The sequence below is a fragment of the Phyllobates terribilis genome, unplaced genomic scaffold (assembly GCF_046119375.1).
Source record: "Phyllobates terribilis strain yellow unplaced genomic scaffold, ASM4611937v1 Scaffold_4__5_contigs__length_816908805, whole genome shotgun sequence".
Classification (NCBI taxonomy): domain Eukaryota; kingdom Metazoa; phylum Chordata; class Amphibia; order Anura; family Dendrobatidae; genus Phyllobates; species Phyllobates terribilis.
In genome coordinates this window covers 687,080,603-687,095,007 of record NW_027362764.1, presented here as the reverse complement: position 1 = coordinate 687,095,007, position 14,405 = coordinate 687,080,603, and the positions used below count along the sequence as shown (strand labels likewise).

Below are 14,405 nucleotides of genomic sequence, written 5' to 3'. Positions count from 1 at the left end.
CCAGAACTGTACACAGTATTCTAAGTGTGGTCGCACTAATGACTTGTATAGAGGTAAAATTATGTTCTCCTCATGAGCATCTATGCCTCTTTTAATACATCCCATTATTTTATGTGCCTTTGCTGCAGCTGCCTGACACTGGCCACTAAACGTGAGCTTGTCGTCCACCAATACACCCAGGTCCTTTTCAGTGACAGTTTTGCCCAGTGTTTTACAATTAAGCATATAATTATACATTTTATTTCCTCTGCCCAAGTGCATTACCTTACATTTATCCCCATTAAAGCTCATTTGCCATTTATCAGCCAAAGCTTCTAGTTTACATAGATCCTCCTGTAATATAAAATTGTCCTTTTCTGTATTGATTACCCTGCAGAGTTTAGTGTCATCTGCAAATATTGAAATACTACTCTGTATGCCCCCTACAAGGTCATTAATAAATATGTTAAAATGAAGCGGGCCCAATACTGACCCCTGTGGTACCCCACTGTTAACTGAGACCCAGTCTGGGTGTTTTCCATTAATAACCACCCTTTGTTTCCTATCACTGAGCCAATTCTTAACCCACATACATACATTTTCCCCTATCCCCATTGTTTTCATTTTATGTATCAACCTTTTGTGTGGAACCATATCAAAATCTTTTGAAAAGTCCATATACACAACATCCACTCGAGTTCAAGCTTGTAACAAAACCAATAAAGATGAAAGGTTGGTGTGTAAAGAGGAGGAATGTTGCATTCCCTTCCCTGAAGACACCAATTGCGTTATTGTAATGTCATGTGAATTGTGTCCTGCGTCTTTTTGTAAATACTGTGCCATGTGAATTATGATGTGATGCTTGCTTGTTTATGGTAATGGTGATGTATTGTAACATTTTACATTGTGCTGTGAGGAAGCTGAGTTCTGCCCAGCAACAGACAGTGAGTAGAGACAGTTAGAGTTAAGAGTTTGGACTAGCCCAGAGAGGGAGGGGCTATGTAGCAGGATTAGAGAGGACTTCCTGGTGGTGAGTGAGACAGGGCCTAGCTTGCAGCTGGAACAGACGTTTAGTCTGAGTGCTCAGTAAGGCCGCATGCGGTGTTTTTTTGTGACAAGAGAGAAAGGAGATAGAGACAGAGATAGTGTGATTCTGAGGAACAGACCCAGAGAGAGAGAGAGCTGCAAAGAGACAAGAATAGGGCCAGCTCAGAGGACTGACCAGAGAGCAGAGAGACCAAGTGAGAAGGGTCCGGAGGAAAGGACTTAGCGACAAGGCCCCAAGCCTCAAAGGTAACGAGTTGAGAAGGACTGGCACGTGAACTGAGTCGACTTTCCCCAGCAGATTCTCTCTAAGCGTCTGAGAGCGCAAGACTCTCTTCGAGCACTACTGGCCACCCTATACCCCCTTCTTCTATGAGGAGAAGAGACGTGGATACTGATACGTCTGGGAGTGCAGGCTCTACTCTGGCCAGAGTGAGCAAATCCCTTATCCCCTTCTCTATGAGGAGAATAGATGTGGAGCCGTGGAAAGGGAAAGTGACTGTTAGGAATTGGACTGTTAACTATGCTGTGTTGTACTGGGACTCACAGGACTAGTAAGAATGGACACAATCCAGATGGAACTGCAGATGTGTCTGAATATGCTCTGTACAACAGAAAAGTGCTGGAAGATATGTGCCTGCTATCTTATGTATAACTTTCCTCCTTACTCTCCAAATCACACCTCACCACCTATGATCTTGACCCAATCCAGTCCTACCTCATCCCAAACCTTACCACTATCTTCATCCCAACCCTAGTCCACCTTTTCAACCTGTCACTAACAACTGGCGTCTTCCTCTCATGCTTCAAACAAGCCTCGATCACACCCATCCTCAAAAAGCCCTCCCTTGACCCATACTCTCTCACTAGCTATCGCCTCATATCACTTCTCCCCTATGCCTCAAAACTATTGGAACAACACGTCCATTCTGAACTGTCCTCCCACCTCTCCTCCTGCTCTCTCTTCGACCGCCTACAATCTGGTTTCCGACTGCACCATTCTACTGAAACTGCACTGACTAAAGTCATCAACGACCTACTAACCGCCAAATCAAAGCGACAGTACTCTGTCCTCCTCCTCCTGGACTTCTCATCTGTTTTTGACACAGTGGACCATTCCCTCTTACTCCAGACTCTCTCATCTCTCGGCATCACAGACTTGGCCCTATCCTGGATCTCCTCATACCTAACAGACCGGACATTCAGTGTCTCCCACTCACACACCACCTCCTCATCTCGCCCCCTATCTGTCTGTGTCCCCCAAGATTCAGTTCTAGGACCCCTACTCTTCTCCATCTACACCTTAGGCCTGGGACAGCTCATAGAGTCTAATGGCTTTCATTATCACCTCTATGCCGACGACACACAGATCCACCTCTCTGGACCCGATATCTCCTCCCTACTAACCAAAATCCCACATTGTCTGTCCGCTATTTCATCCTTCTTCTTTGCTAGATTTCTAAAACTTAACATGGACAAAACAGAATTCATCATCTTTCCGCCATCTCATTCAACCCCCTCCAACTGACCTATCTATCAACGTCAATGGCTGCCCACTCTCCTCAGTCCTGCAAGCTCGCTGTACTTGGGGCAACCCTGGACTCTGAACTCTCCTTCAAACCACATATCCAAGCCCTTTCCACTTCCTGCCGATTCCAACTTAAAAATATCTCCCGCGACCAATCTGTACAGCGGTGTTTAAATGTGGAGCCAAGATCGGTGATTGGTCGCGGCCGATATTTAAATTTGGCGCCCAAATCGGTGATTGGTCGCGGGCAGCACCCGCGACCAATCAGCGATTTTTAACACAAATGTCCGGACCTTTGTAACACCATGCGGATACTGTGGGGACATCAGCGGTTAGGGTGTGAAGGGAGGACCGGGGAGCGGCGCTGCGGGTCGGGATCCTTCTGCTGCGAGCGCCCGCTCATGTCCCGGGTTCTCGCAGCTGAAGTATCCGCACAGGCAGCGCCTCTCCCCGGTCCTCCCTTCACACCCTAGCCGCTGATGTCCCCACAGTATCCACATGGTGCTACAAAGATCCGGACATTTGTGTTAAAAATTGCTGATTGGTCGCTGGCGCTGCCCGCGACCAATCACCGTTTTGGGCGCCAAATTTAAATATCGGACGCGACCAATCACCGATCTTGGCTCCAGATTTAAACACCGCTGTGCTGATTGGTCGCGGACGATATTTAAATTTGGCGCCCAAATCGGTGATTGTTCGCGGGCAGCGCCAGCGACCAATCAGCGATTTTTAACACAAATGTCCGGACCTTTGTAACACCATGCGGATACTGTGGGGACATCAGCGGCTAGGGTGTGAAGGGAGGACCGGGGAGCGGCGCTGCGGGTCGGGATACTTCTGCTGCGAGCAGTCGCTCATGTCCTGACTTATCGCAGTGGAAGTATCCGCACAGGCAGCGGCGCTCCCCGGTCCTCACTAATACGTTTCCGCTCCCCGCTCCTCACCAATACGATTCGCTGATTGGTCGCGCTCTCCGCACGCGACCAATCAGTGATCTTGGCGCTAAAGTTAAACACCGCTCTGCTGTTTGGTCGCTGCCGCTGCACGCGACCAATCACCGATTTGGGCGCCACATTTAAATATCGTCGGCGACCAATCAGTACAGCGGTGTTTAAATGTGGAGCCAAGATCGGTGATTGGTCGCGGCCGATATTTAAATTTGGCGCCCAAATCGGTGATTGGTCGCGGGCACCGCCAGTGACCAATCAGCGATTTTTAACACAAATGTCCGGATCTTTGCAACACCATGCGGATACTGTGGGGACATCAGCGGCTAGGGTGTGAAGGGAGGACCGGGGAGCGGCGCTGCAGGTCGGGATACTTCTGCTGCGAGTGCCCGCTCATGTCCCGGGTTCTCGGAGCGGAAGTATCCGCACAGGCAGCGCTGCTGACATCCATGCGGCTAGGGTGTGAAGGGAGGACCGGGGAGCGGCGCTGACATCCAAATGGTCGCGGCCGCTATGTAAATGTGCCCGCGACCAATCACTGATCTTTCGGCTAAAGTTAACCACTACTGTGCTGATTGGTCGCGGACGCTGCCCGCGACCAATCACCGATTTGGGTGCCAAATTTAAATATCGGCCGCGACCAATCACGCATCTTGGCTCCAGATTTAAACACCGCTGTGCTGATTGGTCGCGGCCGATATTTAAATGTGGCGCCCAAATCGGTGATTGGTCGCGGGCAGCGTCAGCGACCAATCAGCACAGCGGTGTTTAAGTTTTGCGCTAAGATCAGTGATTGGTCGGGTCCGAAGACCGCGACCAATCATCGAATCGTCTTGGTGAGGACCGGGGAGCGGCGCTGCCTGTGCGGCTACTTCCGCTGCGAGAACCCGGGACATAGCGGGTGCTCGCAGGAGAAGTATCCCGACCCGCAGCACCGCTCCCCGATCCTCCCTTCCGCATGGAGGTCAGCGGCGCCGGCTCTCCTTCCGCTGCTACCGGCCGGGAGATCAGCGCCTCGCGCCGCTCATCTCCCGGCTGCATCTCCGTCCCGCAGATGGGTCTGGCGGTCGGGTTCCTTCTGCTGTTGCCGGCCGGGAGATGAGCGCCTCGCGTCGGTAATCTCCCGGCTGCATCGCCGCTCAGCTCCGTCCCGCAGATGAGCCGCTAACGGCCGCCATCTTTTTTCAGAAATCCCGCGGCGCTGATTGGCCGCTGCCGGACCAATGAGCGACGCGGGATTTCCTGGACAGACAGACAGACAGACAGACAGACAGACGGGATAAGACGATTATATATATAGATATATGTCAGAGATAGAGTTGGTGTGAATCGATTCGCCCATCCCATTCCATCGCCTAATGGATGTGGAGGGAGTACTGCCTCTTAAAATGGATGCTTAATCAAGTCACAAGAGTAACATCATAGGAAAATAAAGTTAAAAACCTACGCGTTTCAAAACGCACTGGTTTTGAGCATCATTTTAAATTTTTTTCTTTTTGTTACTCTCCTGGAACATGTTTCATTACTAAAAATAAATATTTTATTGCTCTATCATTGTGGTTGGACTAAGGATTAATTTTATTATTTTCCATTGGAACACTAAACAGGAGTGTGGTCTGTTCCTAGGATTAAGGATATCATCACCTGGTAAGCTGGTTCACCTTTTTGTTCTGTGGAGCACTGCCACTTACCTGCCAGTGTCCGCGGCTCCTCCTTTGATTAGTCGGGCTGGCGCTGCGCACGTTGCACCTATTCAATAGAAGAGCCACGGATGCCACCAGTAAGTGGTGTAACTCTGTCTCCCATTCAGTGGATGGAATGGGATGTGTGAATAAATACACACCAACTTTGTCAAGGAAAAAAGGGATTGGGCATGTTAAGCTGCAATAAGTCTGATCTTTTTGTTCTCAGGGGACATAACCTGGAGCCAAAGTGCCTGCCGCATATTCCCCCATCCCAATTGAAAACACTAAGCCAAGATAAGAGTGCATGTATATAGGGAGGCAATGGGTTGGTCTGGATGAAAGCTGTCAAAAGTATATGGCCACCTTTTGGTCATTTTAAAACCTATGTGTATGACTACCAGATTCTCAGCAAATTTCATAAAATTTGGCTGATTCGGCCAATGATTTGTAGATAAATATTGCATGTGTTTTTTGCCTAGGCTCAAGCAGACACCTCCTTTGGTGCAGCTTGGCGTATTTTCTTTGAACATGACCCTTATTCAGGCCATTGCAGCTACATTCCTAATGAACATGGATTGCATCCTGAGTGGTGGAACCATCATCTGCTACAATTTAGAACTTTTTACTGCAGTTGTTCCATAACTTATAATCTCCATATTTAAAAGACAAAACAAAGCAACGTTATAAAAGTTTTCTTCAGCTGGAGATATGTTACATAAGTACATGTAGTAACATTTATTCTGTCTGAAAAATTTCTCTCGGTTAATGAAGCCTAAGTTCTATCTGAGGTTAGCTACGTTCTGCTCGACTGCCTCCCTCCAACTACATGTCTATGTGTCACACACTATGTACTTAGCTATTTGAGGTTGTCATGGACAGTGTGTAGGAGGAGCTGATTTAGCTGTTCAGGACAATCACTCTTCTTTTTGTCTTAGGCAACTGGATGGTGATGGGTCCCAGTCTCCTCGTTTTACTCCTTTTGCTCCTATCTTCCTGAGATGGGGTGCGTAGTCAGCAGTAAGGTGCTCCCAGAGCCCATGGAACCTCCTCTCAAGAAGAACCCTTACTATGTCAAGCTGATCCGTGCCATGGTCCCTGTTCAGTTCTGTGGTGAACCAGTGAAATGCAAAGCTGAATTTTGGGGATTGCAGGAAGAGCCCAAAAGAGATCAGGATATTGAAGAAAAAAAGAATCAAGTGGCCCGGTACCGTGCAAAGTTTGACCCCAGAGTTACAGCCAGGTAACTTCAAGTTGCTTTGAAAACTTTGTATTGTGTACAAATACTTGCTTACTTGTCTATACATAAACGTTCATTGGGTTATCTCTTGATTGCAAAGCATATGACCACTACCTGATAGATCTTTTTTTTTAGATTTTAGTGTACAGTTCCAACCAGTATGACCTGGAGTCTAAACTTGAAAGCTTTTATTCATGCAAATGATATGTAAAGTGTTCCTCAACATGCACCTCAAGCATTCCTCAAGATGGTTCAGGACATGTTATGATTTTGCTTAATCTGGCCCACTTTAAAAAGAGCCAACTCCAGTGAGGCCCCATAATTATCAAATTCTACCCTGACCCTGGATTCACAAATGTAGTTTTTGATGCAGATTTTTTTTTTTTTTAAATCAGTAATGGTTTCAAAAGGAATGTAAAATAAAAAGGAACTCCCAGATTTAATGAGAGATTCACATGATAAAAGGGAGTTTGACAATTAACTTTGTTGTCCTAATAAAACTAAGCAAGTGGGTTCCATTGTACCCTTAAAATTAAACATGGGCTATCATTGAGCATGCAGTTGATGGCTCATAGACATCATGTATACTATTGCTAAATTTCTTTCTAGTAATGATGCTGTAGAGCAGGCTTTGTTATATGTGATACAATAATTAAAATAGTTGCAATTGTTTCTGAGAATAATAGGAATATTGTTTACTTTTTATTAACCATTTTTATATTTTACATTTAATTTTTTAATTATTTTATATAAAATGGGTGTATGTTTAAGAGGCTAACTTGATATCCTTTAAAGCTAGTGATTACAAACCAAAGGTTTTTTAGAAAAAAACTTAAAGGGAATCTGTCAAGGGGATCTACCCTCTTAAACCGTCTACATGGGCATGAAGGTCATAGAAAGCTGAATGAAACAATACCTTGATATCTGTGATCCGATGTCTTATTCCAAAGAATTTCAAGTTTTTCTTAGTATTAAAATGGTCTGTTAAGATCTATGGACTGGACATAGATCTCCCTGAGGATCTGCCTCCAGAGATTATTTTAAATAAAAGGAGGCATTATCAGTTAGAGACATATAATGACTGTGTCTGCTCTCTTGATCTCACTGCAGAGCTGTGTGTGATTATAACTAACACAGTACAGCAGAGCTGAAATGTTTAGTTCCAAACACATTTGCAGCTGCAGTTGTCCTCTTATAGTGCTTCAGCTTCCATCTCACACATCCAGTGTGATGGGAGAGCAAAACAGCAGAGCTGACAGCACTGTTAGAGGACAACTGTAAATGTTTTTTTTAATAAGACAAAATCCAGTTTTACTATTCTATGTTAGTTGAAATCAGGCACAGCTCACCAGCAGAGCTGCCAGGACTATGAGAGGACAACTGTTGCTGCAAAGGTGTTTCTAATGAGACATTTCAGCTCCGCTGTACTGTGTTATTTGTAAACATACACAGCTCTGCACTGAGATCAAGAGAGCAGACTGTCAGTCATTACATGTCTCACACTGGTGGTAACACCCCCTTTCATTTCAAATAATCTTTGGAGCCAGATTCTCAGAGAGATCAATGTGTGGCCCATAGATCTTAACAGCTTATTCACATATTAAGAAAAATGTGGATTTCTCTGGAATAAGACATTCGAATCACATATATTAAAATATAGTTTTATTCACCTTTCTATGACCTGCATGCCCACACAGGCAGCTTAGGAGGATTGATCTTACTGACATTCCCTTTAAAGGGTAACTGTGTGTTCAAGTAACTATTCAGAATAAGGTATCCTGTGTGTGTGCTTGAGCAATAGCACCATTTTTGTCCATTATGTGTCTTATATCCTACTTTCTCAGCAGTTTCCCCCTCTCTGAATGCTCCATCTGTAATGTGGGAGCTAGGTTGGGTAGACTAGATGCAGCGATTTCTCCTATAGGCAGCACAGAGAGGAAAATGCCTACTGTTAATTCACTTTTTAGCTTATAGACACAAGCTGCAGCAACATGGAGGATATTATACAGCAGAGCTAAGTTGTCTTCATCTGAATCAAGCTCTGATGTGAAATAAATCACTTCTTACACAGCTTTGCTCCATTTTTTCTGTCTGACTGTGTCTGCTCCCTTCCCTGCTGCTTACTCTTCCTCCCCTCTCTACAGAATATAATGGGCTGTGTCACATGACACCTGCAATCTCTCTTCTCTGAGCAAGATGGACTTGAGCTGCTTTTTCACAGCGGATGCCAAGTTCAGGAGATGGAGGGAGGGGAAAAAGTGTCTGGTGAGTGGGGAAGGAAGCTGATTTCTTTGATAACATACATTACAAAGTTTCTTATAATTGCCAGTACTATTGATTAGGGCAGCGGCGGACATATCACTGGTGCAACCTGTGCGGGCGCACATGGGTTCAAGAGGTAAGGGGGCCAATTTCTACCTCCAAAGCAGGTGCAATTTTGCATTTTTAGGAGCTCTTGGGCTGCAAAGGGCCCATATATTGTTCTTGCACAGGAGTCCTTTTCTGTCTGTGTCCACCAATGGATTAGGGGCAGAGACACATTGTTGTATAATTTGTGCGAGGATCGCATTGCACTGAACGGACTGGCTGGCACCTCTCCTGACCTGAGCTTGACAGCTTGATGTATTTCCAATTCAAATTTTTTATTGAAATTTTTTTACAAGTCATAACGTGTAAAAGTCAAGAACAAGAACAAATAATACTACCAATAAAACAACTAAATGAATAGACAAACTAGACATAAGACAGAGACAAGAGGAAGTAAGGGGGATAATTGCAGAAGGTCATATGATGGACATGAGCCCTGAAGGAAAAGGCCTTATGAGATAACACAAGACAGACGTGATCAACTGAAAGTTACCCAAGAACAGACTTAAAGAGGGGGGAACCCAAAAAGATGTCCCAGTGAAACCATTTGTTCGTGAGCTCAACCTTTTCTTTGAGGGAATGAGTAATCAGCGAATCCATACGTTGGGTAGCGGCGATTTCTGAAAACCATTCTTCCATAGATGGAGCACTGGGTGATTTCCAATGTCGTGGGATTATTGCTTTCGCCGCTTGAAGTAGGTGTCTCAGAAGCGATCTTTTAAATCCAGAACCTGACATGTGAAACATGAACAGTAAGACTGCCTCTGGTTTCCTAGGAACTTACTCCCGTAACCTCTTCAATCACCTTGAGAACCCCCCCCCCAGAATGGTACAAGTATGGGGCAGGACCACCAGATGTGAGTCATTGTGCCCTCATGCAGTCCACAGCGCCAGTACAGACTGGGAACACCTGGAAACCACCCATGCCAAACCACAGGGACCCGGTACCATCTAGAAACGATTTTGTAGTTTGTCTCCTTGGCTTTAGTAGCGATGAGAGACTTATGGAGACTTATGAGAGACAGCTGTCAAGCTCAGGTCAGGAGAGCAGATGTCCAGTACGAGGTTTATGATGCGATCCTCGCATAAGAAATACGACAGTGTGTCTCTGCCCTAATGCAAAGATTGTTGAAAGTACAATGCCGTTTTAAGATTCCTCAGAACCAGGTCAGGGTTTCCTTGAAAAACCATAATGGCACAAGTCAAGAGCTATCACATATACTTTCAGAGCAGAAAACTGATATTCCACTAATTGCAAATTTTTCATATACGGACTGACAGGCAGTCAGCCACTCTCTTCCAGATCATACACCGATCAGTCCTAACATTAAAATCACTGACAGATGCAGTGAATAACATTGATTATCTTGTTACAATGGCACTTGTCAGGGAGGTGGAATATATTACACAGTAAAGTTGATGTGTTGAAAGCTGGAAAAAATGTATCTGTTCTGACTTTCACAAAGACCAAGTTGTGATGGCTAGATGAGTGGGTCAGTACATCTACTAAGTTGCAGTGGTTAGTTCCAACCATACGTGATCCAAAGAAGGATCACTAGCAACAAAGTGATGGATGCCCAAAGCTCACTGATGCACGTCTGATCCGTGGGGGCCCCACCTTAGTGCTAATGTCTTGGGGCCGATTACTACAGGACATTTTTAGAGGTTTTGTGGAGTTCGTGCCTCGATGGGTCTGAGCTGAGCTGTTTAGGTGGCATGTGAAGGACCTACCCAATATTAGGCAGGTAGTTTTATTGTTATCAGGACTGATCAGTGCAAAGTGGGAATTGGATGTTTCGCCCCCCAGCAGTTCGCCCCCAGCAGTTCGCCCCCCAGGTACATTTGGCCCACGCACATTTCGTCCCCAGCATTTGGCCCCCAGGATGTTTTGCCCCCTCACATCTCACCCCCGCACATATCACCCCAGTTCGCCCCCGTCCGGGGGCAAAACGTGCGGTGGCGAAATGTGCGGGGGCGAATCTTCCTGAAGGCGAAATGTGCGGGGGCGAAATGTACCTGGGGGCCAACAGATGGGGGCCAACTGCTGGGGGCAAATTGCTGGGGGCGAACTGCTGGGGGCAAAACTTCCTATAACCGTGCAAAGTTGGCTGAAAATAAAATGCCGTTCCCACCATGTACACAACGTCTTGCAAATAGTGGAAAAAGTAAGACTTATTACCTAGAAAGATAAAAAGGTTTGAAACACAACTTTAAGGTATATTTTACCAGATGAACGATTCCTTGGTTTTTCTTTTCTTTACTAGCTAAAGCCAATAATTACAATAACACACAGCTCGATGATTTGCAAGTTAAAGACTTAATCCCAACTTCTTTTTTTCCGGGAGGACACCTGATTGCAAGGGGAGATGGGCGGAGGGCAGGCACTCTTGACTGAGTGACATAGTTGTGCTGTTGACCCAAATCATGCACTGCCATAGCTCCAATATGAGCCTGCTTTGCCTCTGCAACATCGGTAGCGCATGACGCTGAAGATGGCCGGGATCAGGAGCTAATATCTCCCTTTTGCGATCCCAGACAGCCTCTGGGCAGTTCTTACAAGTGTGGCGCCCCTGCGGGTCCAGTTGCCACAGAGGTACTGCATCTCATCCAGAGGTGTGTAACCCCACTCCCAGGTAAGGAGGGAATACTACCCGGGACCCACACACCTACATCCAGCACTACACCACTCCAGACCAGCAGGAGGGGCAAGATGCACCTGGTCACTGTTGAGCCCTGTCCCTGGCTGGAAGGGGGGGAACCAAGAGAAGGGGGATCATGTAGTGGGTGTGGGTGGAAGAAGAAGCTCAGTGGAGCACAGAGGGTAGGAGTATAAAAAGAAGGGTAGAAAGTTCTAGAAGGAGTCTGTTGGGAGTTGGGAGCTCAGGAGGAGCTCCGCTCAGGAGAGCAAGGAAAGAGAGAGAGGAGTCGGGCCTACTGAGAGAGGCCCAGGAGGAAAGTGAGGAAAGAAGACAGGAGCAGTGAGGAGGGCTCCAGAGAGACAGAAGGGATCCCAGGGGCACGGCGAGTGCAGGATGCCACCCGTGCGCCCGAATTCACGCTGACGTGGAGGGATCTGGCCGCAGTAGGGGACCTACTAGTCTAGTGGAGTACTTTAGGTCTCAGCTAGCAAACCGGAGGTTGCAACATTTCCGGTGCTGTAGCCACACTCCACACTTAATCGCCAAAAAGGTGGTCATATAGGACCAAGGGGACAGAGAGGACGTCGCCCGACAAGGCCCGCGGCCACTGGCTTGGGACACTGGGTGTGAGGCTCAGGGCAGGAGGATGAGAGCCCGTGCAGTGAGACGACCTGGAGAGGTACACAGAACGGGGTCCCGTCCAAGTGCCCCTGAGATACCTGACAGTTTGCTGGATCACTACCCCGGAGGACACAGGACGACGTGGGTGGTTATAACCGGCTGCAGCGGTAAATTGCAACTGTCTATAACTGTGAGTAAAGACTGAAGACTGCACCCCACTGTGTCCTTGAATCATTACTGTGTCACCAGCCCTGCACTACACTGCACCAACAACATCTACCTCTACAACATCCATCTCATATACTGCCCTGGAGCTTAGCTCTGCCTGTGGAGAGCTGAACTAATTCTGCTGCGTCACTATCAGCTGCAGGGGATCTGCACTGCAGCGGCGACCCCCATATAGCCGCATACTACGGGTGGCGTCACAAACATTTTTCCCCTTTTCTTTATTCCCAAATTGACTTTTACACTTTTCCTTCATTTGACCGCCTGGGGCCACGGACACTGCCATCGTGACTACCCCAGAAAAGGACCGGCCCAGCTACCGAGTACCCCACGGCCCAGGGGGCGCGTCACAAGCTCACTGTAAGAGAGCTCATAAGTAATGCCAACTGGCAGTGGTCGGTCCCCATGGCAACAAACAGTAAATAATAAAATAAAAAAATGAAGATTTTGGCGAAAAAGGGGCAAAGTTTTAATAATAAGTAAATTGCAAGGTTTTTGTTTTTACAAGCAGTCTTCAAATTTAGTCATCCTAAAAGATGAGAATGACCCTTTTAAGGCAGCCAAATGCCAAATAATACAGCAGTACGTTTTCTTACATTTGTACATTGACTTTGTTTGAGAGACAGGAAGTTTAGGCAGAAATACTCCTGCATGGTGACGCTCACATGGACTTTAATAGTTCTTTGGTCATGTCAGGCTTGTATGAAAAGTTTATATGATTTTTGTTACATTTACTGATGATTTCCTAATGAACAATGCTCCATACATAATCAATGTTGAAATGTTCACTCTCCAGTTGGCCCAACTGGTAGTCCCTTATAATTCTTTTTTTATGGTGGGCCCAAGGAACAACACTGAGAACACTCGTGTCTTCCATTAACTAGGAGAAAAGCAATTTTGATAAAAACTGTTTTCATGATACACAAGGTCTTCCTGAAAATAGATTCATGAAAGAGTAATTGAGCTTATTGTAATGTTTCACCCTTCTTCTCTATATACTGAATGCAGTTGGCTGAGAATAAAATTCTTTTCCATCCATATACCGTACATATATTTTTTGCCTATAACAGTAAAGGTTAGGGTTATCACCCGGAATTTAAAAAACAACAACAATTTTTCGATTTCTCCAATGATAAAAAATATTAGAAACACAGCTTTAAGGTATATTTTACCAGATGGACGAGTCTTTAGTTTGTTCTTTCTTTTGTAGTTAAAGCCAAGAGTTACAATAAAGCACATAGTGCAGCACCCCGCCAGAGCTGTTTCTAACCACGGCAATTATATTATCCATTTCACTCTTCTGTATCGCTCCATTTTCTCTACCTTTTACCTTCAAACAATACTTTTTCTTGTTTATTCATTCTCTTCTAAAACAATTTTTTTCTTTTCTGTCATATTTTTCTCGATCTCAGCACAGTTTCTCTTAGCTCGTTTCACGTAAGGGCGATCACAGCAGTATTCTACACCCGGCCTACACTTTAAACATCAAGCATACTATCTATGAAGTGACAACTTATTTACACTTCCTGAATACCCTGATGGCATCCTTCTCTATCTGAAACTATTGTTTCACATGATCCCTTGTGGTTTGCAGCATTGTTACACTCCCTTTCTTAGGTTTATAGCATCTTGGATTCTACGACAAGCGTGATCTTGTCTATCTAATATGTTATTCAATGTTTCTGCTCTGTGATTCTCTACAATGCGCTTCTATATGTACATATATTTTTTTTCCTATTTTTCACTTTAATCCTTTTTCGTTACTCATAAATTATTTCTTTAATTCTTGTCTTTTGTTTCAGTTTATTTTACATGTTTCCATTTCACGCTTCTCCGGTTACGCTTCACACTCTTTTATACACTATCTATATATATCTTTCAACTTCTCACGTTTTAGTAGTCTTTTCAATACTTTTTTTAACATTTGTTTTATTTTTTTTTTACTTTATTAACAAACAATTAACAGACAAATAACAAACTTTATTATCAAACAACTAATAAACATAAAACTTTATTAACAAACTGTAGGGATATTTTTTGTACCACCATGGGGGCGTTACTGAGCTCTTTTTGGCACTCAGTTTGAAAACACTTAAAGGGATTGTCCGATTTAAATTGATAAGTCAACAATCA

The 14,405-nt window shown here is 45.3% G+C and overlaps 1 protein-coding gene across 2 annotated transcripts in view; it reads left to right on the top strand.

Annotated features, from left to right (window-relative positions):
* The window catches only part of LOC141265884 (serine/threonine-protein kinase H1-like), a 203,602-nt gene that overhangs the window by 154,115 nt on the left and 35,082 nt on the right, over window positions 1-14,405 (top strand). The window contains exon 2 of one of the 2 annotated variants that reach the window (XM_073679546.1): window positions 6,119-6,423. The exons of the other annotated variant lie outside the window; for it this stretch is intronic. Within the exon in view, the coding sequence (XP_073535647.1) occupies window positions 6,182-6,423 (242 nt within the window). The 5' untranslated portion in view covers window positions 6,119-6,181. The remainder of the gene's footprint in view (window positions 1-6,118; window positions 6,424-14,405) is intronic. 2 annotated transcript variants of the gene reach the window in all.